The 25146-nt window shown below is 36.2% G+C and overlaps 4 protein-coding genes across 5 annotated transcripts; 1 reads left to right on the top strand and 3 right to left on the bottom strand.

The window, feature by feature from the left end:
• Positions 1-731: 731 nt before the first annotated feature.
• LOC18438386 (putative pectate lyase 2) lies at positions 732-3477 on the top strand. The gene is made up of 3 exons (XM_006848570.4): positions 732-1906; positions 2262-2400; positions 3104-3477. Exons 1-3 carry the CDS (start codon positions 1104-1106, stop codon positions 3317-3319), a joined length of 1158 nt encoding a protein of 385 aa, XP_006848633.3. The 5' UTR covers positions 732-1103; the 3' UTR covers positions 3320-3477.
• On the bottom strand, positions 3379-8235 carry LOC18438385 (ankyrin repeat protein). 2 transcript variants are annotated; one of them, XM_011626726.3, is made up of 6 exons: positions 8007-8235; positions 7811-7881; positions 4499-4547; positions 4321-4427; positions 4143-4225; positions 3379-3956 (listed from the first exon to the last, which is right to left on the bottom strand). In XM_011626726.3, exons 1-6 carry the CDS (start codon positions 8053-8055, stop codon positions 3698-3700), a joined length of 618 nt encoding a protein of 205 aa, XP_011625028.1. In that variant the 5' UTR covers positions 8056-8235; the 3' UTR covers positions 3379-3697. The 2 variants fall into 2 exon arrangements, 1 of the variants encoding a protein (XP_011625028.1); XR_016040888.1 differs by having other exon boundaries at positions 3817-3956; positions 4143-4427; positions 4499-4585.
• Positions 8236-12112: 3877 nt separating this feature from the next.
• On the bottom strand, positions 12113-18738 carry LOC18438383 (Cytochrome P450 superfamily protein). The gene is made up of 9 exons (XM_006848567.4): positions 18008-18738; positions 17578-17902; positions 17311-17460; positions 16240-16476; positions 15767-15847; positions 15576-15654; positions 14732-14853; positions 14479-14606; positions 12113-14359 (listed from the first exon to the last, which is right to left on the bottom strand). Exons 1-9 carry the CDS (start codon positions 18253-18255, stop codon positions 14263-14265), a joined length of 1467 nt encoding a protein of 488 aa, XP_006848630.4. The 5' UTR covers positions 18256-18738; the 3' UTR covers positions 12113-14262.
• Positions 18739-19385: 647 nt separating this feature from the next.
• DUT1 (DUTP-PYROPHOSPHATASE-LIKE 1) lies at positions 19386-21376 on the bottom strand. Its single transcript, XM_006848566.4, has 3 exons — positions 20881-21376; positions 20675-20766; positions 19386-19874 (listed from the first exon to the last, which is right to left on the bottom strand). Exons 1-3 carry the CDS (start codon positions 21195-21197, stop codon positions 19630-19632), a joined length of 654 nt encoding a protein of 217 aa, XP_006848629.2. The 5' UTR covers positions 21198-21376; the 3' UTR covers positions 19386-19629.
• Positions 21377-25146: the final 3770 nt, after the last annotated feature.

Below are 25146 nucleotides of genomic sequence, written 5' to 3'. Positions count from 1 at the left end.
TCTTATGTCCATTCATCTTGATGTTGAGATGATCAATTTGAGGATATTTGAGCATCACAACATTTTCTCATGAAATTTTTGAGGTAGGCTCTAATTTGATTGTTTAGAGCCTCGGCTCTATATAAATTTTTCCCTTTAGAGAGAGTTTGAATGTTTTTATATATTTTTTTCTTTTTAATTTCATTCGTGGGAGGGATACTATGGAAAAGAAGAACATGAAGGGCTCGTAGAGAAATATATGTTTTTTTTCCTTAAAAACAAGAAAAAGATTTACATAAGGTGCCAACTTTAAACCGACCAGAGAAGGTTGTTTCTGTGCTGGAAAGCCCTCACTCGATTATCTCGACCTAAAGATTCTTGGTCATGAAAAAGGGGATTTTTAATCTTAAAAATAATTCACTTTTAACACATTATTTGGACCGTCTATTTTCAAGATTTTAAAATATTTATAGATGTGCTTGCTCGTCGTCATTTCTGAAACTTTAAATTTCATAATTGGGACCGCAATAGATTTTCATATCATCGCAAGGCTTTGCGGCATGGAAGCTACATTTTCGGCATAGTTTTGAAGTGCACCTTATTTCAATAGTATGAAATTAACACCTAACATCGCTAAAAACAAAAAAACAAAAGAAGAGGTCGACACCTAATGCAAATCTCTTTTTCATTTTTGTTTTTTTGAGATACAAACCTCACCCTTAAAACAATCCGACACTCGTGCTTCCTGTCGTTAGAGGTGCCTGTTATGCTATCTCTCTCGCTCTATTTTGGGCACATTCGTTTTCCAACAAAAACAAAAAACCCAATTTTCCAACAAAACCAAGAGTTACAAAAACCTCTCCAACACAAAATCCGATGAAGCTCAGATCACTCTTTTAACAAAAACTAAACCTCCAAAACAAAAAAAACCTAATGGACGCCTTTGCATCATCAGTTGTTGAGTCCCCAGTAATAGCCTCTCACCATCCTCAACAACCTCCCCACACAAACTTATTCATATATATATATATATAGATAATCTTCTACAATATAACTCTGCCTCTCATTGCTAAAGAACCCCCTCGATCAACTGGTTATACATCAAGAAAAAGAGACATTTTGAGATGGGGTGGGCTCATCTCTTGTTGAATCTCACCCTTGTGTTGTGGCTACTATGCCTTGTCCATTATGCAGAGGCAACCAGGGGAAGGGGAAAACCCATCACGATGAACGCGATCGATAGGTGCTGGCGTTCGGACCGAAATTGGGCAAAAAACAGGATGCGTCTCGCCGCATGTTCTGTTGGGTTCACAGGCAAAATGTGGGGCAACGTGAAACCAAGAGTGCGCCACTATGTCGTCACCTCAAACGTGGATGACCCAGTGAACCCAGGCCCCGGCACTCTCCGCGATGCCGCCACCAGGCGCAGGGGCCGCGCCTGGATCACATTCAGCCACTCCATGACCATCACCCTGAAAATGCCCCTCCTTGTGAGCAGCTTCACCACCATCGACGGTCGAGGGGCTGATGTCCAAATTGCCTATGGCTCATGCCTTACACTATCCGAGGTCAACAATGTCATCATACATGGCCTGCGAATTCACCACTGTGTGAAGACCAGGCCGGGGCCCATATTGGGCTCAAGGGGGCAAGTGATCGGCAGATACGAGCGCATCGATGGGGATGCCATTGCCGTTGTGGCCTCGTCGAAAATTTGGATTGATCACAATACGCTTTCTCGGTGCCAAGACGGGCTCTTGGATGTGACAAGGGAGAGCACTGCCATCACGGTGTCCAACAACTGGTTCAGGGACCATGAGAAGGTGATGCTCCTCGGACACGACGATGGGTTCGCCGGTGACCGCAACATGAGGGTCACTATTGCCTTCAACCACTTCGGCCCAAATTGTGACCAGCGCATGCCCAGGTAATTGAATTTAAGGCAAGAGATTCTATAAACCAAGGGGCATATTGCTACAATGAGCAGGGCCCAGAGGGAAAACTTGTACATCTTCGGTTCAAAAAATGATTTCAAGTTCTCTACTTGTAGAAAGCAAGATCTACCATTCACCAAGTGTGTGCAGTGATATTCATTTTGTGCAAATTCATGTTTTTTTTATCACTTTAGATGAGATCTGCATGTATGACTTATACAGTAGTATAAGCTAGAAAGGAAAGCCCATAAAATCCTCTTCCTGAATTTTGAGGCCATGCTCCATTGCTTCATTTCGGTTGGGTATTGGAACCAATTAATTTTTTGAGTTCGTTTGACAAAAATTTAGGATCCGGCATGGGTACGCGCATCTGGTGAACAACTTCTACGATGGTTGGACACAATATGCAATCGGAGGGAGTGGTAACCCCACCATCAAGAGTGAAGGCAACTTTTTTGTAGCACCTGCAAACTCCCCAAGCAAAGCGGTAATAACAAATTTCTATACTTAGGACTTATATGTTTCCTCGTCCTCTTATCGAGCCTGATAGAATGGCTCACATAAATCTAATTACAATGTCACACCTCTACTCTACACTCTTTTTTTATTTTTAAGTTTCGCATCCACTCCTCTCTTAAACTCACACTTTGTTATTTTGGGCTTCCACTGTTTCAGGGGTACTTCGGGTTTTTTTTCTTTTTATATTCTTTTAGGTGCGCCGCATCGAGATGATGGCACGTACCAAAATTCGTATTCATATAATTTGTAGAATAAAATTCTCTCAAGCATCGAATCTAGATCAAACAGTTCATCTAAATTGGTATACATCTTTTATGCTTTCCTATAAGAAAAAAAGAAAAATACGTTTGCTTCAAGACTTCTTCATGCTTTGTCTTCCGCTCATGCTTATGCTTCAAAAACTCCCCCACACGTGGGGTGTCTAACACATAAACAAGCGTGAAACTTGCCAACCTTAATATCGTCTCTTCAAAGTTTCAAACAACCCACGCAAGTATGCAAATAATCCAATGTAAGTGACAGTTGAGTACTTGAATTTATTATTGTTTTAACAAAAAAAAGAGTTGTCCAAATTTTTAAAGTATCCATGCTCTTGCTGCATCGATCGAGCAAATACGTAATCCATGGTGCATAGCTTATTTCAATTGTTAAAAGAAAGAAGGAAATTACAGGTGATATGGCAAGCATATGGAGGTGGAAGTAAATGGAATTGGAAGTCTAGAATGGACGTTTTCCAAAATGGTGCGTACTTCACCCAAGCTGGCAATGGCAGGGTGAGACCTCGCTACACAAAAGAGCAGTTTTTTGCAGCACAGGGAGGAAGGCGAGTTCGTGCCATGACCAGATCATCTGGAGCCCTGCGTTGTGTTCAAGGACGCCGATGCTGATCCAATCCAGTTCTTAGTGATGACGTTCTATACTATATGTAAATTATATGGTAAGTAAGTTTGAGAATGTTATTGCACTTGTATAAATAAATGTGACACCATTGGTGTGATTTAGTTTTAAATGACATGTCAGACAACATGCGAATTTCTTCAAGAAACAGAACAATTTCCCGAGTAACTGACTTTTTTGTGCATGGGGACCACAGTTAAGAGAGAGGAGAGAACCACAGTTAAGAGAGAGAGAGAGAGAGAGAGAGAGAGAGAGAGAAACATGTTGCATCACTAACCAACATGCTAAATTTTTCCGGGGAAGTTTTCAAGTTGAGGTGCTCAAAATACATCCTCGGTGCATAGTTTGCAGAGGCCAAACCCATCCTTTTAGTCTTCATCAGAGCTCTCGTAGGCCAAGCCTAGTAAGCTTCTAACAGCTTCCTCTGGTTTGTTTCCTGTATCCACCACCTTCCCTGGGCTTGTTGAAACCTGTTCATCAGAACGATGATCAGCTTTCCCATTGCCGGATACCTGACTGGCCTGACTCAGACTCGCTTGCTTTCCAGGAGATGCATCTGATGACGGGCTGGAGATCCTGTGGCGTTTTGGCCGGATCTCTACTATGTTCTTCAAAAGATCTTGTTGCCTGCAATGCACAATTAATTCCATGGTTCAACTAGCATGTCTTTGTTTAATACCAATAACATATTGCATTAGGCAAAGTTCTAATCAAGCCAGGGAAAAGTTCTAGTTGAACTATATCGAGTTTAACTAGACTGTCAAAATGTTACAAGAAAACAAGAGTAACTTCCATGAAAAAAAATATAACCACCTGATCCCGCTTTTTGGTTTAGGCTCAACACGTAATGGTAACGGTACAGATGAAGGCGAAGAATCTGCTAAGCTAGCTGCTTTGTGTCCATTGATTAAGAAAAACTATGATCCCAATTTACATGAAGACATAAATGAGGAAAACGTGAATAGCGTCAATTCCATAAGCCAAAGGATATCTTAAATGCGGCAAATGCACGTTTCTCTGTTCGGCGCAATAGGCGCTCTGCATCTTCCTCGGCTTCCATCTGCTCCTTGAGATAGAGTAGGTCATCACTGTCCAAAGCTGTGAATTTCTGAACCATCAGAATTCATAATTCTCAGAATTGTTGTGCATAAATTGAGACAACAAATTACCGCCTCTCCCATGAAGGTAACCTCCACGTTCTCCAGCAACCTCCTGCATCTGCTCCTTTCAACCGCCCGGTAGCAAAGCCAAGATCCCTGCCCGGGCATGTTATCAGAAAAATTTTCCCAACACAAAAACAGTAACTTCCATTATAGAAAGAAAGTTACAACAGAACAAACAACTTCTTGATATTACTCTTAGAAAAATCAAAGAAATAAATAATATGATAAATGTAGGGGTCTCGAAACACACACCCACAAATAATATTGTACAACAAGCATCACACGCGGACCAGTATCTAATAGAATTCAGAGATGTGTGAATCTGCACTTTAAATTGTAATGACTCATGAAAAGAACCAACACCTATCTTGATGGCCATCTTGGTCACTATCGCTGTATGTGATGCTTTCAGCCTAAGGTCGCATTTAGCCTTTTCCTTGATAGAAAGAACAACGGTGCTTTATATTGATTCAAAAATTGAAAGGCATGAAACTTGGTAAACTATGATCCCTTAGATTGGTTGAAATTCTTCCTCTAAGAACCTTTTAAAACAGGAACAATGCCTAATAACACGGGGCAACCTACCCTTATGTATTGCTCTATCACTAGAATATACCGACTATAGAAAAAAAAGGCCGCAACAGCATTTATATTATCTGACTTAGTAACTACCTATTTTATAATTAACTTCCCTGCCTATTTAGCAACTTCTAAAGGAGGAATTTTTATTTGTGTTATACTGCATAACACCAAACGATCAACAATGTATGGAAAATGGAGCTTGACATGGAGAAGGATTCTGGTGATGCACGAGGATGGTCAAGTGTTCAAACCCTTGAAGTGTGTTCAAAAGACAAACCACTAACCTACCATTTTTTCTGATATCATACCAATGATGACAAGAAATATAAGGAAGTCCCTTAGACCACACTAAGGGATACCCTAATTTCAGGGCTCCTAGAATTAGTTTTACATGGAAACCTGACTTTTCATCTCATGTCACATGATGACACTTAGACACATGGGACACGTCCTGACATAGGGTGGACACGATGTCCATACGTGTTGGTAGCAGAATGTATCCCACACGCACATCCAAAGTGCCAGATGATAAGTCACCATGTCTCATTTTTCTTTTATGTAACAAAAAGTAATGTGCACTGACAACCTTCAAAAAGAATAGAGTCATATGCAACATAAACTTCAAAAAATAATAATAATAACATGCAAAGAATGGGATTAGAACCACATCCTCTTGAGACAGTGCTACAAATGAGTGTCAATATTTTTACATAACTATACTATTTCTAGGTGTTTAAATATGTATTACCAAAACACAAATCAAATATGGACATGAGTTCTAATTTAAACTTTTCTTGCAAGAAGTACTTTTAATTTTGTGTTTTTCAATCATTTTAATTTGTATTAATAATATAATTGATATATGAAATTCTTATTACAAAATTGCTTATACAGACCTGTATTAACCATACAAGTTTTTTGGCTCTGTCCTAGACACTCAAGATACGTGCTAACTAGGACACCCATGCCAGTGTCAATGTAAAACTGCCTAGAACCCTACGAGTCCTAAAGACGATAACGTATCAAAACATCTTTCTCTGAAGACATGTCTATGAATCAAACCGAACTTTGTAATGGACGTTATATGATGGTCCTTGAGGTTCATATCTAATTTGAAAGGAATATAGTCTAAATATTGAATAATATAAATATAATGTGAATGCTCAACTTATGAGAAAACTCTGGCTCCTAATTTTCCAAATTATGGAGATCAATGCCTGTGTTAGTGGGCCTCAACACTAGGCTCAATTAAATGTAATAGACTATCACATGGAAACGACAATGCCAATTCAATTCAACTTTTGTTTGAAAATGCTTCTATGTGATCTTCGGGTGACTTACAAACCATGGTGCCTTGCTTTCAGGAGGAGGGTGGGGTTGTGGATTTCCCAAGTTGACTAGTCAGTGAGTACTATTTTGACTTTCTGATTCCTGTACTCCTCAAAGGTTATCACTACAACTTTGCTTTGATATGTCTAATAAGCCACTACAGAGTACAAAGCAAAAAACTGGTCTGAGACTCTTAAGGAAAGCAATATAATTTAGACTTTGGACCTGATAGCTTAAGTTTGCAGAGAGTATGCAGGGGAGAATAAAACTCCAATTCATGGTCAAATCAAGATGCATCAATTGAATAGTCAAGCTCAAGTATCAATTCTTGAAATGTATTTTATATGAATGATTTCAAGCAGACTCTTTAAAGTAAAGTCTGATACAGATATTCCCATATTCATTGTTGTAATTCTCAAATGAATTACTTTTCACCCTTCCCAATATAATCCAGCTACTTAGAAACGATATGTCATCAGATAAGACCAACATAACAGAGATCAATAAACAATGGTATTACGACCTTTACCACTATGACGCTGTCCGTAGATCAAATTATTTTGAAATTGGTGACAGTGTTATAAACAGTTGCAACTCCTCACAAAATGTTGCTATATGAAAAAAAGGGGCAAAAAATTCTGCTTTCTAAAAAAACAAACAAACAAAAAACATTCTCAATAATTGCGGAGTGACCTATGAAATTCTTGATTGCTCTCGTATTTGAAAACCTGTGTTCTTCTCATCGCATTCTGCCTTGCATGGTTATGGTGGATTGTGTGCTAGAGGTGGAAATGGCACCTCCTTAGAAGGATGAATTCAAAAGTGTCCAATCTTGCTCTGTCTATGACACACGCCTCCAAGCGTGAATATTACCAACACTGTTATGTAATCGTAAAAGTTGAGTTCAAAGAGGCTATGCACATAGACAAAACATTTGCTAGATCATGCCTAAGATAGGGGGAGATAGAAACCTGTGATCAAAAGCCATCGATATACCATATATCAAAAGAATGAATGTGTATTGGTCTCCTGTTTAGGAAAAACCATTTATGTTCTGAATGACAGCATAAATGAGTCACAAATGATCATTAATCCCCAAAAAACCAATGTGATAGTCAGTTGAAAATGCGTATCAGCAAAGGAACAAACTTCACAATCAAATGAATATAACAGCCCAAAAGCAACAGAGGTTTAGCACATCACAACAACAAATATAAGAAAGAAAAACAAAATAATCAATACCATGCATCATAGAGATATCTACTCAGAACAACGCTATTATGCCCAATCTGAAAACCAATATTCGTCTACTAAAATAGAGACTTGACAGGTAGTTCTGAAAATACTCAACTTCTCGTTGATAAAGAGGTGGAGAGAGAGAAGGGGGATCAAGGCCGGTTCACTAACCTTTGCGACCATCCTCTGGAAGGCGATGTCCTCATCATCGGTTTTGTCCTTCCCCTTTCCCCACTTCTTATCTAATAAAGCAGCAGCAGAAATAAGAAAGAGGATGAATCATTAAGGGGGTGAGATGAAAAGGGGGGGAAACGAAAAGGGGGAAAAGGAGAAAACTCCAGGAAGGGATGTAAGAGCATGGAAATACCCTTGGGGTCTGTCAAGTTTGTGTATTCTCTAACTTCTCTCCCAGCCATGAAAACGTCGCATCCGATTATTCACAATCCTAAAGGAACCCAACCCTCTCAACACCCTCTCTCTCTCTCTGGAACCTAACCCTCTTTCTCTATTTTCTACTGAAAATGTTTGCAGAGAAAATGTGAAGGCAGCGCACCGCTGCTTTTTAAGCGCAATTTATGAGGCCGTCTTGAAACTCAGCATTTGAGTTAGTATAAGGAAATTATCATAAACATATTTTAATTTTTGTTTAATTGGAAAAAAAAAATATTTATCCGTCATATTTTTTTTTTTTTTTTTTAGTATTTTTTTATCAAAACAGCCTTCTTTTTTGCATTACTGTAAAAGCACGTTGCATTTCAATACTTAAAGTGCCGTGGTGACCGTCATATGTTATAGATTCAAAATATGTCTTGATTCAAACATTCATCTTGAGGCATCACGGTACTTCAAACATATGTTTCGAAACATCACGGTACTTTAAATATTATGATAACTTTCCCATGTTTTACCACACTAAAAATACCATTATTATATTAGATGATAATTACACTAAAAAAGATATCGTGATGCCAAAAAACATCATTACAATACTTTAACTATCGTAATGTTAAATAACAATGTATCCACCCAGCTCGTATTATTGCATAAAGCCATGGCCTCTACAATTCTCTATTTCTCCAGAGTGTCGAGTCGATTTCAAGGGCTTTAGCTCTTGGAGTTTCAGAGGAAGCAGAAACCCTCTTCAAGACCTCAACCACCGCATAAAAGCACAAGCTTTTGCATCCATGTTGAAGAAACCTGAAACCTCTCACCCGAGGCTTCCAATAACACCATTGTTGAGTGTTCACACCAGTCCCATTGTGAAAGCTCGACCAAACGGTGAGGAGAGTAAAGTTGTTGGGGTTTACCAGAGCTTGGGCGTGAAGCTCGAGCTGCGAATTCGAACCTCGGAATCAGGTGGGTATGGTGCCTCTGCCTCTTCTCCGGTTGATGGTCATCCTCCTCCTCTTTCTCTTCCTCTTTTCTGGATAACTATAGTAAAAAAACTATTGTGATGCTAAAGGGCATCATTAAGTGTTGTATGATCCGTGAAAGTCATCATGATACTTACCTTGATGCATCATGCCTTCATGATAATATAATTATCGTTAAAGCTATTTTGGTAAAAAAAAAAATCAAAATTGAAAAACAAAATATGGATGAGGTTTATGAAAGTATGAGTTTTTTTTTTTAATTAGAAGCAAATTAAAGTATAATTCTGATAATTTCTCAAGTTTATATAGGGTATCAACCTCATATCTCATTAAGGTAAGGCGCACTTCAAAAATTCATTATAAAAGATGATTGTTCCGATGCCGGAAGATCATCTATTTAATCATCTTGACCTTAATATGAAGGGTGCAACTTCAAATAGTGTTGAAATATTTTATTTCAGTATTAGAATCTTTAACATGGCCTAAAACTTTATTTTCATCTTTAATTATAAAATTTGAAGTAAAAAAACAGTGTAGAGAAAGAAGATCTATGAACACTTAATCTCGAAATATGATGGATAGGATAATACATTACAATATGCACTATTTTCAAGACTTAAAATCTATTCTTTCTCATGTTCATACATCTTGAGGTGGAGATAATCGAATTGAGCCTTTTTTAACATCGAAACAACCTTTGTAATGAATTTTTGAGATTGTTTAGAGCCTCACCCTTATATAAACTCTTTCTTAATATGAATGGATATGAAATACAAAACAAAAAAAGATTTTCAAATTTAGGGAATAGTGCTGCATGTAACAAGATGGTCAATTTTTAAGATTTTTAAGTACTTATAAATATGCTCGATCTAGATTATTTGCAGAGATTTTAACTACCTAATTACGGCTGAAAATAAATTTTTAGACCATTGCAATAGTGTTTTGTGCCAAAAAATGCATCTGCCCTCACCGTTTACAGGTGTGCCTTATTGTTTAAGGTCGACACTAAATATAATCCCGCCCTAATTTAAGAGCTAAAAGATTTTATATTGTCTATTTACACCCTCAAAAGATTCTAATCTAAAAATAATTGCAAGACCCTCAATTCTAGTATAATATACGTGCTCAATTTAAAAAATCTAAAAGTGTCTTATTTTTTTTCCTTCTGAAAACAAAGACGTCTTGTATCTTTATATAGTTGGACCAACCAATTGTAACTAATTCGACATGCTAAGAAGGTTGGGTAATTTGTTTTATTATATTTTGTAGTTTTAAATGATTACATCTATTTCTTTTTTCTTTTTTTTAAAAGCTAGTCCAACTGTTCAAGCAATAATTGAACCAATTTTGACTAGAAGTAACCTGCTTTGATTGTTTAAGGTTAACCCCTTGTATAAATTGCACCTATTGAAAATATCTCTAAAGAAAACTTATCACACTATAAAGTCTAAAAACCTCATTAGCACTTTATTAGATATTAGTAATTTTCTTTTGGAGTGAACTTTATGCAAGCATCAACCCTAAACAATCAAAGTAGGGCACACTTTCAAATCATATTTAATGATGAAGTTCTAATTCTGAGAACCCCAGTGATAGCTTGAAAATATATTTTTTTTAATTATAAAATTTAAGGAATTGTATACAATGAGATCATTTACCTTTAAAACAAGGTGGTCATAATTACTTACAACCATCCGATGTGAAATTTGATAGCTTGGATGTGTCACAAAGTTCGAAAAAAATTCTTTTGAAGTTTGAATTTGGTCAGTGGAATGATTGCAGCCACCCAATTTCACATCCAATGGTCAAGATTAATGTAACTACCTTGTACTAAAGATAAATGGTCTCATTCTGTACTTTTCCAAAATTTAAAGCTCTAAAATAGTACATATCGAGAATATTTACAAACACTTAAGAATCTTAAACATGGATGGTATAAATCATAGTTATCGAGACTGGACCGATCCGTTGGTCTAACCGGTCGAACCGCCAACCACTACCGTGGCCGGTCTTCTCCAAGGTCAAATTGAATGTGGCTAAGAACCGATCAGAACCAATATTTGATCAGCTATGGCATGTCAAATTAAATAGTTTTAGTCAGTTTAATCAGCTAAATGAAGTCCGGTAAATTATTTTAAGAGATTTTATATTTTCAAAATATTATATCTATTTCTTTCCCATTCATTAAAAGCTAATCCAACCAATTCAATTAGTAAGTGGACTAGTTTTAACTTAACCAAATCCCTCACTTAATTAGTGGCCGTTCGAGTGCTAATAACACTAGAAAGCCCTCAAATTGATTGTAAGCTACATGCAATAAGTATCCAGAGACTAAATTATGCATGAAGATGAATATGTATGAAGTAAATTATTCAAATGGTTTAATTAAGACTCATCTGCAGATTTGGAAATAATAAGGGGATGCACATGTGGTTAAGCAATAGCAAAATAGTATGGTCCGATCCCAATTTCTATTTTCAATTTTCATTTCCAATAAATATCACCAAAAGAACTTGGTAAAAATAACTTGGAGAGAAATTTGTCTCATCTTTTTTTGAGAAATCAAGGATAAACGGAGAGTTGATTTTACAAATAAATGTTTGCACGAGAAATAGATAAAGATCAAATGTTTCTTTTCATGAATGTTTTCATTTAAAAAAGGATGTGGTTTTAAAGTAATGATCCTATGAGACCCTCCCACACCCATGTGTGTAGGATCCCAAAGGATCACCATTAAATTTGGTGCACATCTCTTGAAAAGTTATTACATGGGTGTGAGACTTGACTATTCTAAAGATCTATGTCAAATTTAATAGTGATCATTTGAGGTCTTACATATGGTTGTGGGAAGGTCTCATAAGATCATTATTCATGATTTTAAATTCCATAATTGGGGTTTGAACATGAATTTTCAAACCAATCCAAAAATTTTCGACATTGAAACTACATCTCTAGCAAAATTTTACAGGCGCAATTTCCAAACCTCATGTAATTATATTCTTATAGTAAAAATATTTTGTATTGAGAAGGTAAGTGCAAGCAACAAAGTTCCATGATGGATCCAATTACATCATAGAAAAATAAAAAACAGGATCGCCAAGAACTTTTAGAGCCTTAAGAATGTTACAACTAACAAGTGGCCGCTCGTGTAGAAATGATTAGTTTGAACCTTGAAATGGATAGAATATTGGAGATCGCTTGCATAATTACTGATGGGAAATTAACAAAAGTATTGGATGGCCCAGATCATAATTTCAGGGCCGATTACATGTGTGGTATAAACCAGTAACTAATTACTTGCAAAGCACAAGGCTGCACTTGACTTGGTGATCAACAGGGATCAATGAAGAACATATTAATAATTTATTGAACTAAAATGCACCTCAAATTTCCTCTAGAAGAGTGTTCCAATGTCAAATAAATTACTCAATCTATCCTCCAACTGATCTTCGAAGTATCTACACCATCTATTTTTATTTTCAAGAGTTAATAGATTACTCAATCTATACTATTTTAAAAGTTTAGATTTTATAGATTTTCAAGCAATCATGGGATTTCAAACACCAAAACTGCATCCCAAGCCAAAATTTAGAGGTGTACCTTACATCTATAGCATAAGGAGGTCACCTTCTTTAAACCTCACAATATTATATTTACTACAAGGAATATATTTGGTGAGTCGCAAGCACTTGCTCTAATTTCCAAAGGATTTAGGACTTGCCCCAACTTTAAAAGGATTTAGGACTTGAAACACAGCCCTAACCATTGTCGACCTATTTTCACCTCAGATCCATGAAAGTGCAAATGTCATGATCTTTGAATAATAATAAAAAAAAGTACTTTTGAAGCTCAAAATTCTCCAATTTCAAATTGGCAACATTTGGACAATAAACCAGCAAGATTTTAGATCCAACATCCAACTCCAAGATAGATAAGTAAGTCCGTCAGTGCACCTAGCCCCAACCCTCCACCAAATGGGAGAAGCTCACCCTAAGAGCAAGGCAAACCCTAAGAGCAAGGCAAACCCTAAGAGCAAGGCAATCTCCCATTAAAATGTTCTCACCCTTTCTTAATGATAACCAACTTGACAATGGTAAATGTAAAAATATATCTATTGCCAACATTTTCCAACTTATCTCCATGTTATCCTAATAGTTTTGTACTTTGTTTCTTTTCTGTGTGAGATTTCAACTAATGTGCACAGTTAACAAAGGCTATCAACTCGAGATTTCAACTAATGTGCACAATTAGCCAAGACTATCAAGTTGACAGCCTATAAATGCTTTTCTATTTGAAACAAGCAAACATGAGATGAGACCATTTACCTTTCAGATAGGTCATAGCCAACTCGAGCCAACTTATACAAAATATTGTTTCAAGGGGTTTACCATTGACTAAACTCAGAAAACTTTCGTCAAACTGCAATGACACCCCATCACCTAATTTGATCCACCAGCTTGGGGTGATTACAACCTTTGTGAACCAAACCTAACAATATATGCCCTTTAGATACATCAAAATTCTGGAAAATCACATCAGCATGGATTGAAGGGCTAATTCTTCATAGAGTATGTGTAAAATATACTATCTACTAAAAACTGTATTGTTGCAAACAAGCATTGAAGGGTTGTGATTCTACAAGGTAAGAATGATTCGTATTTATGTAGATCTGAGCATCACCAGTTGGACATTGCATAATCCATAGTAAGCATAGTGCATTCTAACTCGTGGGGACTATAGCCATCTTACCTTGCGTTAGCCTCAGCTAGAGTGTGCAGTAGCCTAACATGGTCAATAAGGACGTGCTTTTTTAGCAACAAGTTATATAATGGATGCACCAACTAACCCAATTTCCATTAGGTTGTAAATTGAGGTCATATAGGAGCAATGGATTTTTTCATACTTCGAAAAGAATCATGGGACTTTTTCATTATTTCAAGAAGCTTAGCTGCATTTTAGTTGTTCATAGAAACTTAAATATAAGAGTGACAGATGGGAGCTTCTCACACTGGAGCAAGGTTTATTGTGCCATGGAGCTGGGACACCTTGTATATATATATATAATTTAATATAAATTTTGCTGAGAATTAAAAATCACGGTTCAATAATGCAATAAGAGGGGTCTAGGCTTGAAGTCCCCAACCCCAACTAAAACTAAGCTACCAAAAGGAACATAATACACATTCATGCAATGGTTGAACTTAAGGTGAAATGATAGAAGTAGCATAACGATAGGGAACATTCCTTCCATCACACAACTTGGCGCCTAGTAAGGTGAATGGGGAAGCCATGTACCAGACGAGCTGAAGGAAAGAAAGACATTCTGTCTTCTTTTAGTTGGACCCACCTAGGCATTTCAGACAGCATTGGCCAGGCTTTAGCATAAGAGCTTAAAATTAAATGGCAATAATTAGCACTAGTTTGAATCTCATCACGAAATGGATGAGAGAGAGAGAGAGAGAAAACCTGAATCTGGTCACAAAATAATGGAGAAAGAGAGCAATCTGAAGGCGGGCTAGTTCAGCCCCCGGACATAAGCGAGCTCCACCTCCAAAGGGAGCATAGTAGGGACTACTTCTCCAGTTCCGCTTTTCCTACAAAACTCATCTACTATTAAATAGAACAAATATGTGAAGAGCAAATCTATGAGGATGTTGAGCACAAATAAATTGCATGCACACAAAATTATCTCTACAAAGTATTGGAGCTTTCTTTCTACCTGGTTTTCTGCTGCCATCCATCGCCACGGATTGAAAAGCAGGGCTTCCCTAAACACGTTCTCATCTAAATGAACTGCAGAAAGAAATGGGAGTACAAAGCAGCCTTTGGGGATCAAGAAATCTGCCATTGCCAAATGAAAATAGAATAAACCATAAAAAATCCAACCATGACAAGTAATAAGCCACAAGAAATTGGAGACGGCCAGGCCATGCTAAGGACTACGTAAGACTGATGAAAGTTTAAAATGCTCATAAAAACTAAACAAAGCCAACCAAGTATAAATCGCATGTGATTTCTACAAAATGAATTCCAAAGTTACAATTCCCCACCTTGCTACTCCGTCCAGTTGTAATAAATATGATCAGTTTGTTGTTATTTTAAGAAAGGAAAAGTTTAAATGAGACCTTATTCAAATGTGGCCTCCTTCTAGAAATCCATATTCGAGATAGATTTATATTTGTAACACATACCAAGTCCCTCTAGATGCATTAATGCTTTAGATCCATGTTTTACAACTAAAAAATAGTGCAGATCTGATGATGGGTGAAGAATTAAAATGGAAGTGATGAACAGTCGGGTAACAAAGTTAAAAGTAGTCTACTTTTTATGTTCAAAATCATTTGTTTAGGTTCATGATCACAGTGATTGAGAATATCAACTAGTAAAATTTTAGGTCCAATATCCATCTCTAAGATGGATTTTGATGGAGACAGCTTTTGAATAGGTGTGATGGCTTTCAAGAAATTGACAATAGTTTTTCAATATTTAAAAACCGAAGTGACTGAAATTTTTCCTAATGTAGATTGATATTAATAGTTTCCTCTTTGAATTAATTCACTTACCCTGATACTCAACATTTTCCTTCGCCTCACGCATCAGAGATATCGCAATACCACCAACTCTAAGGGTCTCATCAATGACCTGGATGAAACAAACTGTTAAGACTCGAGTCCAGTAAAGAAACCTAAAACAACGGAGAAACTAAACTAACCGAAGAAACAAATCTATAAATACCAAGATTTTTACCACATACACATTGAGTGAAGTGCATGGACTTGTAATCCTCCCAGGTCAGCATAAGACCTTGAGCTTTTCTTAAGCCGTCTTGCTCAGCCTGTTTGCCAAAGAACAAATTTAATTAGTTACAAGAACATTTGTTAGGGAGAATTGTTTGAAGCCACTTTTCTACTGCTAGGAACCAGGTTATAGCTGGTCTCAGAAGAAGAGGTACACCTAGTGGGCTACATCTAAAAAATGTCACCAATATTCCTAAAAGATAGAGAAAACAGGGGTCAATCCTGGCTTAAAATAGCCAAGATAAAGCATTAGGAATCATGCATACAAAAGCAAAGAACAACTAATTCTTAAAACCAAAGTCTCCTACAATTTTACAGCCCACATTATGAAACGATCTTTTATTATACGGGCATCATTCTCAGTTAGAGGAAATGAATCTTGAGTAGAAAGGGACAAGCAAGGAAGTTCATAAGGGAAGTCTGTTCTTACAATGAGTTGCTTCAAAGCCTTGGGACTTTGCGACAGGAAACTAATGGCAAAAAGCATTGTCATTGCTGTTGTTTCATTTCCAGCAAAGAGTAGACTTATAATGAAGTCTGCAACAGCTTCATCTGACAGGTTTTCTTCATTCAAAAGCCTTCCCAAAACACTATTTCCAGTTTCTAACTCAGAGTGCTTCTTCAACTCGATTGTCTTGTTGATCTTGCTAATTATAATATTCCGTGCCTGTGTGATGCAACAAACCAACAAGAAGCACCAATAAGTACATCAAAACACTATGTTTGCAATTGCAGTTCACAGTAGTGGCTTTCGTTTGCTAAATACATCACTACTCTAGTTATTTTCCTGAGCTTGTAATAATTAACTCATGCAAGTGATCACATTCACTACCAAGAATGCAAACATGGAGAGATCCTTAGAGTTGTGCAAAGTTGCTTGGAGAGGCCTCCTGAAATATTCTTTCATGCGATTTGGGAAGGCCTACTGATTTAACTGATTATCCTTACATGTCATTTTTTAGTTTGAAGGTAACTTTTTATAGTACTTAATAGTTACTATTAGATCTTCTGATATATCAGTGGTCAGTGCCTGCTATAAGATACCACTTTATAAACATACTGATAACAAGAACAGAAAAATTAAAATTTCCAACCACCATTGCAGTAGTTGGCATATCATTGAGTAATGTAATAGTGAAATCCATATTCCATTCCCTGGTCTTTTGATATCTATGTTGGCTTTCCATTGATCTAATTTGATCAAGAACGGAGATTTGAGAGGTAGTTAAATGTGCACCTTAATCTGTTATGAAATAGTTAATTATGGTATAGCTTGTAGCCTATATCTCATTTCTATCATGATTTTTATGCATTCCCAACAGTGAAAAGATTTGAAGATGGAAAAATTTTGCTATTGTTCAAACTAAAAGAAAAAGCATCATAAAAGAGTAGTTGAAGAGGTTACAAAATTGACTACCTAAATTAAATATGGTGACATTTTTACCCTTCAGTGTTTCCTTCTAATAATACAATAGTGAAAATCTAGAAGTTATACACTTACCCTCATTGCTGTATAATATGGAAAGCCTCGTAAGTTGATTGGAATAGATAGGACTCCATTAACAAAATCAGAGAATAAATGAGCCATATCATTTATTTCAGCTTCAGTGGTCACCCCCAGGAGCTGATTCACCATCAAATTTATAGCCAGCTGCTCGGAAAACAAAATTCACCAAATTTATTGGATCTGAATATGTACCTATTCAAGCTTAACATGCACAAAAGGCAAAGATATGCAGAGAGAGAGAGAGAGAGAGAAGACTGCTACCTTTCTGCAAACATTTTGAAAGAGCAGGTTTTCATTTTCCTGTAAGTTGTTCAATGTCTGGAGCAGGACCACCTGAATGTCATTTAAGAAATGAAACTTGAGTTTGTCCATTTTCATCATATTGACAGCAATGCCATGAAGCCTGCGTTGCTGTTCTCCTTGCATTGCAATCACACCATTTTTACCAACCAAATCCCTGAAAGACTTCGGATAACTGGACTGAAAGAACCGGCCTTCATTCTGAAGGATGAAACGGTTGAAGTGAGAATCTGCAGATACAACCGCTTGTCTACCAAACAGCCTACACGAGAAGATCTTTCCATACCTACAAAGAAAAAAAAATTCACATTTGGGAATTGAAATTGGAGGATCAACAGGTTCAAGCCATAGAATAAATTTAGATATGAATAAGGTGTTACTTTCTGCATACTTCTTCACATGAGCTTCAACAAATCGAGGTGGATGCGAGCTTGAAATAGAAAGGTACCAATTAAGAGTGTCACCTATGAAAGGCCATCCTTTTACACCAGGTGGGAGTCTTGAAGCTCTAACACTATTTCTGCTTTTTTGTTTACCAAGAGCAATGGAAAGAACAACAAGAAGCAGGGTTGCAAGGATAAAGCTAACTATAATGGTTTCTTTTCCACCCATGGACCCTGATATGCCATCAAAGATCATTGAAACAGATGGAAGTTTTTAAAATTATCAAAAGAGAAGGAGACAGCAATTTTGAGCACACAAATTGTATCATCCAAGTACCAAGCGAGTATGGAATTTTCCTGAACCCTTTGTGTACAAATTCCTCAAGTATCAACTGAGACTTAAAAGCCTTCCAGAACCCATTGAAGACAACTTGCAACTCCTCTAAAGTATCAACTAAGATTGAGACTTTTGTAGTTTTACAATAGAATAAAAGCTTTACAGAAAAATGACATTCGTAAAAAGGCTCCGACAGTTGTGAAATCCCAGAAGGAATTCAAACAAGAAGTCCAGGAATAAAAAAAAAAGGGAAATACCCAGGTCAAATTTGTTTAGTCTTTGCCATCTTAAATTCATGTAATTTAATTTCAATTCATTACCCAGAAGTTGGGCCTGAAATCACTAGTTTCAGATTGAAAAAGTGGATTACAGAGTTCTAGAGTTGACCACAATTGTTTATGGATCGCTACTGCCCTTTACAATATTAAAGAGAGTGGGGTGCTCCCGTTGTAATCCCAGTTGCTTATGAAGTGTCACTTTAAATTTTTTTTCCTTTTTTTTGTTTTTAACGATTAAGTAGAATACGTCACTTTGAACTTCCTCATCAGGCATAAGACTATCATTTGAAAAGTCTCCTTTGTCCATATCAGAATTGTTAATAATAAGCTGCGTTCCATGAGGATGAAAGCAATTGTTTAATATTCACAAGAATTGAATGCCCAAATATAAAATGTTCAAGGGGATGAAACATGAGGGAGTGAGAAGGGGCAGGCAGGGGGAACGCATTGCAACTGCTGATTGGCAAGTGGTGTCAACTTCTATGGCTTTGACCTCCTATGTTTACGACGGAAGGGTTAAAAACATTAAATTAAGCATTTTTCACAACTCAATTGAGTTGTCCATGTTCTTTTAAAAACTCTAAATTTATAATCCTTGGGCCAATGTTGACGAAGGCGCTTACGCACTCTAGAAGGGGAAGCGTGCAGTGCCAAATTGTGGCGATTTTTGGGTTAAACATTATTGTTAACACAAATCAATATTGGCCCTAAAAAGAGAAAGCAGCACAGCTAATTAAATCACCAAACATCAAAAAGCATGAGAAACACCCGTGAGTGAAATAAGACTTCAATAAAATTAGCAATACCATTCATCACGGTAAAGCTTAAATCCCATTTCATGGCGGTGTATGCAACCACAATTGGAATAGTCATCAATATATTAGGGCCACTCCCCAAAACAGGCATACCACTGTATATGTGCCATGGACAAAAACAGGGACATATTACAATTTTCAGGAAAAGCTAGATAACTTATGGTATCTTCATGAGAAAAAAAAAAAAAAGCAAATAGAGATTAGACTCCTGTGGATCCAAAACCACCAACGCCTCGGAGGGTGGTGTCCAAATCATCGACTTCTACCACTTGGGGTGTCACAATTTTCTCGATTATGAGCTGTGCAATCCGATCACCAGTGTAGACTTGAAAGTCAGTGTCAGAATGGTTGAATAGAATGACACCAACAGGGCCTCTGTAATCAGCATCAATGACTCCAGCTCCCACATCAATAGAGTGCTTCCATGCCAAACCAGAACGAGGTGCTGAAACAAAAGAGGCCCCCAACAGCATCAGTAGAGAGTGGTACAGAGGCCATCAGATTTGATTAAAAGAAAAAAGAAAAGAGATAGAGAGAGATGACCAGATCTTGATTAAAAATTAAAACGAACAATAAAAAATTTACTTAAGAAAAATTGAACCGTATTTTCTCAAATTATATCCTGACTTTCCTTTTTCATGAGCATCTTGTTTTCATTAATTATATCCAAACAAAAAGTAGATCTGGAGTTGGAAGGGTGCATAATTCTAAAATTTCAGAAAGCATGAATAAGAGATGTTAACAAACGGTCATGTTAAAAATAAATATAAATATAAATAAAATAAAATAAATAATTGCCAAGTCAAAACACGGTCTAAAAGCCGCTAGTGGTTTATCTAGAGAGAGTGTTGAACATAATCGCTAACAGATCCCAACCATTTCCATTATTGATCAAAACCCAACCAACCTTTACCCCCAAATGCAACTTCTTTGTGAAATAAAATAGCATGCTTGCCCAGTCCTAACAAATGCCAACCAGCATTTAAAAATTAAAAATAAAAAATAAAAGTTGAAAAATGGAAAAAATTTCCAAAAATCACACAAGTTGAGAGCCCCCCTCATTTGATAGTTTTGGAACACTGAGAATATTTTATAAATATAGAGATATTTGATTACATATAGTGATCAAGAGAATAACTATGGCTTCAAGCTTGCGATCTGTGGATCCAAATACCGAATGGAAGAATAAACAATCTAGTTTTGAAGTAAAATGACAGGCATCCTGCTGTGATAATGATGCAATACCTATTCTGGCATAAGTGCCCGGTGGTATACTGATCGACAGATCGGTCGGAACCAGGGCTTTTCGTCTAGCAGGAACCACAGTAGCAGAAGCGCTGAGAACCAATACAAATCATGAAATCGCTGCGTCAATAAGTTGCCGAGAAAGAGCTAAAAATTGTGAGGATAAAATAAAATGAAATAAAATAGAGAGATGGAGCATCAGCTACCTGTGGAGATCGTAGCCGGCAGCAAGAGCAGAAGCCCTAGAGGGCAGCACTGCATTTGTAGAAAGCTTCTTCACTCGGAGCAAAGGGAGGGCATCCTCCTCGATCGATCGATGGGCGCCGTTGCCCCTGGTTTCTTCGAGCTTCTGGATCTTAGGAGTGGGCTCCATGGATGGTGAGGTATCTCCTTGAGTCATTCTCCAGCTCGGGCGCCTCGACTCCTTGCTAAATCGTTGCAGAGATGAAGAAGGATGAGAGAGAGGGAAGATGGTGAGAGGGCGCAGGGCCGCTTTGAATGTGAAGATTGCCGCCATTAACATCTAAATATGAATGAATGTGGTTTGCGGTGGGATTGAGGCATGGGCGCCAAATTTTCCCGCCAAGTGCCGCCCAGTACAGGGGTTCCAATTTTTTAGGGATCCAATTTGAAGTCGATTGTTTTCAGAGATAACGAAATAAGGAAGAGATTCGTTGGAGGGGCAATTTACACAACGTTACGATTTTATTTAAAGTGGTTTAAACCTACCTATAGTAGTTTAAGTTGAGCTTAAAATAAAGGACAAAATTTTCATCTTAAATATGGTTGGTCCATCTAATAATCAACGCTCCAAATAATTTTTTTTATTATTTTTAGTTTTCAAAAAAAAAAATCATATCCATAATCGTCATGTTAAAGATTATATATTTTCTAAAAATTTGAAGCCCAAATTTCTACATTATACGGGCTTGCCGCATAGAAACCGTGTTCTAAAATAAATAGTACTTTCGATATTCGTCATGGAATAGGTAAAAATATATGTTATTATCTGATTTTAATCTTATTATATAAATTGTATTAGATTAAAACTTAGTCTTATATACTTGACATCATTACACTCCCTGTAATTTAAAAAAATATATATATTAAATTTTATTAAAATACCTCTATCATATTCAAGGGTAGTTTGGTTATTTTAAAATTTGAAAAACTATTTTTTTCTCCCTAACATGTAGTATATATTACATATGCCTAACTATTTATATTGATCTAATTTTTAAAAAACAAAATTCAAATAAAAATAAGCATTTTTATTCATTTGATCAAATATCTAACAAAATAGCATAATCTAGAGGAAAAAGTTTATATAAGGTTCTTAAAAAATCCATCATACAGGTTGTTTTGAGGTTGGCAAATCTTTAATTGATCATCTCGGCATCGCGATGCATGCATATGAAACGAAAAAAAAGATTTGGAGCCCACAAAATAGTGTTTTTTGCAACCGATTATGTGGACCATCAATTTTCAAGATTTTCATGTGTTTGTGGATCTACTTGATTTGAACCATTTTTAGAGTTTAAATTTTTTAATTAGAAATGAAAGTAGATTCTCAAGCCATCTTAATAAATTTTTATATCAAAATTTTTTTATGATAATTTTTTTAGATGCTCTTAATTTGATTGTTTAAGGTTGCGACCCTGTGCAAACTGAAAGAAATACCTATGTAATCTTTTAGAGGGGAATTTTTTTTTTTTCTTTTTTTTTTTAACCCATTTCTTTTGGCAAAATATCACTTATAGGTGATCTTTATTATAATAAGATAAATTTCAAATAAAACCAATAGCTTAACAACTTGATGTCATTGAAACAACTATGCACTATGCTTGAGAACAAAAGATAAGATTGCAATAAACAAAAAGAAGAGTGTCGGATATTACCTCAACCGAGCTTATTACACCCCATACCGAGTAACCACTATCCAATGGTATAGGATCAACGGTCTACTTTTAATCTCGAATCAGAAAAGCAAATTTCGGTCAAACCACTCTAATGGAACATGAACCCCTTTGATCACAAACTCAAATCCTAGGTTAATTCTCTTAGCAACATAGTTTGAGAGAGATGGATTCTCTTTTTGGTAAACCCTAAAATCGTTAGCCATAAATTCATATTTGAGATATAGAAGAGAGAATAACTCCATAACCTAAACCTTTAGGTTATTTTACAATGTGGGATAGAGAGATCAAACATGATAAAACATGAACTTTATTAAGAGAGAAATAGAAAGATAGTGTGTAGATATTTTTTTGGTAGAGACAATCCCTTTTTATAGGCTTTGAATAAGATTAGGGTTTATTAGAGTTTTCTTTGGCTTGCCTCTTATTGTGAGATTGAACATAGACCGTCGATCAATGGTAACTTGTGGGGTGAGAGATCCGAGTTATCCATTTCATAGATGGGCCATCAACATTATAAAATGTGCATGAACTATTATTCTCCTTTCCTAAACCATTTTCCCATTAATAGAAATTAAATAAATTAAATCTAATCAAAATATTGTGCGTACCATAAAATAGCACAAGTCTACTCAATCTTTCTTCAAAATATTTCAAAGATATATCAAGTAAATATATTCCAATCACCAAAAAATAGGAAAGAGAATAAGGATGGGGCGTGCTACCCAAGGGAGGCACTCGTGGGTCCCACTTTCTAAAAATATGGCGGGCCCATGTGCACAATGGGCCCCCATGATATTTTTATATATTTAAAATTAATAAAAAAAATTAGAATATTATTTGAATATTTAAATAATTGTAAAATCAATAGCTTTAATTTTATAAGTCCAAAAATTATAAATAAAATATCAAAGCATTCATAAAAATTCAAATAATAATCTTAAAATAATTTTCATCATAAAACAAACACTATTAAGTTAATTTGATGGGAAAATGATCTATATGGTTTAGGAATCAACAATCATGGAGCACTTCACCTTCAACTATAGACTACAGACCATACTTGCTTTATCAGATCGATCCAGTATTTTCCATGACCCACCGTCCAAGCAGGGACTCATTAGCGAGTCACCAAAGTCCAGCCGATGAGCCAAGGGATCACAATCTTAGTCTATGCATTTCAGGTCCTTCTTTAGATATGAGTCAAGGTCACTTAGATTTGATGCGATCACAACTCCTATGGTGCACAGGGATATTTCTCGTACATGCATACGTTTCACCCTAAAAGGTAGATTTATGGCTTTTCCGAACGATTTATCAATATACATGCCCTTGTGATGACACATAAATGAGGTTTTAGCCCTCGTCTCTGTAGGCCACCATCACACACAAGGGTCATATTGTCCCTCGGCTCACTCATCTTGGCATATTCTCCAACCTCATTAAGGGCTAACCCATTAGAACTCTTATCGATTTGTTCTTTATGCCTAGGTAACATGAGTTTTTCTCAACTGACTGGCCTAGATCGTTAAGCACAGTCCGATATCTGCAAACATCATTTGCTTAGTATGGCCCATGAGGGACCACACTCATACTGAGTTCATGTTATTTTACAAACACTCATAAGGCATTCAAAGGCCACATAAACCCAACATAAACCACACCCTAATCTAAATTACAATTTATTTTAGGTGATCATCTAATCAATATATTACAACTGAGAGCATAATCTAAATTACTATTTATTGATAACCTTTTTCCTTATTGTTTATGTTTAACTCAAACTTTAACATTTGAGGCATTTATAATGTATTTTATTCTCGAATTTTTTAGAGGCGAGGCAGGCCCAAAAATGTGAGTTTAGAGAGGGGCATCTTCATTACAAAAAGTTAACTTTTTACCGGAGGTGGATGAAAAAAAAGAAAAGAAATATTTAGCAAGGTGGTTTAAATCAATATTTACAAAAAATGGATTAGTGGCCCGGATTGCACATCCAAAAAACCGGTCCGAACCATCAGCCTTGATCGGCGATCTAGCCGAACGAGTATGCCAATTAAAAAGAAAAAAGATAATAAAATAATATATTTAAAATAATAAAAAATAAAAATTAGAGCTAGATTAGCCGATTTCCTGACAAAATGACCGATTATGTTAGTGAATATATATCTTAGTGGTGCAGTTGGCATACCGATGCATCGTAGTTGTAGAGATAACGTTTACCTTCAAATTTTATCATGATATATAATTTTGATGTAAAATGTTCTTGAGATTATCTCAAAATTTATTTTTATATCTAATTATAAAATTTTAAATTTAAAAAATAATTAAAATCAAATAGATCTATAAACATATAAAAATCTTGAAAATAGACGGTGTAGATAATATGTTGTAAAATGCTATATTTATAAGACTTAAAATGTTTTTATGTTTTTTGGTCATATATCTCAATGCCGAGATGATCAATCAACATTAAAACTACCTTTTTCCGATGGATGGATTATCGAGGTGCACCCGTAATTCTACGTTATAAAAGTTTGCATCCTTATATGAACTTTT

Source organism: Amborella trichopoda, chromosome 9 (genome assembly GCF_054954075.1).
Source record: "Amborella trichopoda isolate Santa Cruz 75 chromosome 9, AtrichopodaSantaCruz75HAP2 v2.0, whole genome shotgun sequence".
Lineage (NCBI taxonomy): Eukaryota > Viridiplantae > Streptophyta > Magnoliopsida > Amborellales > Amborellaceae > Amborella > Amborella trichopoda.
The sequence above is the reverse complement of the archived record's forward strand: the minus strand, read 5'-3'. Positions and strand labels throughout refer to the sequence as shown.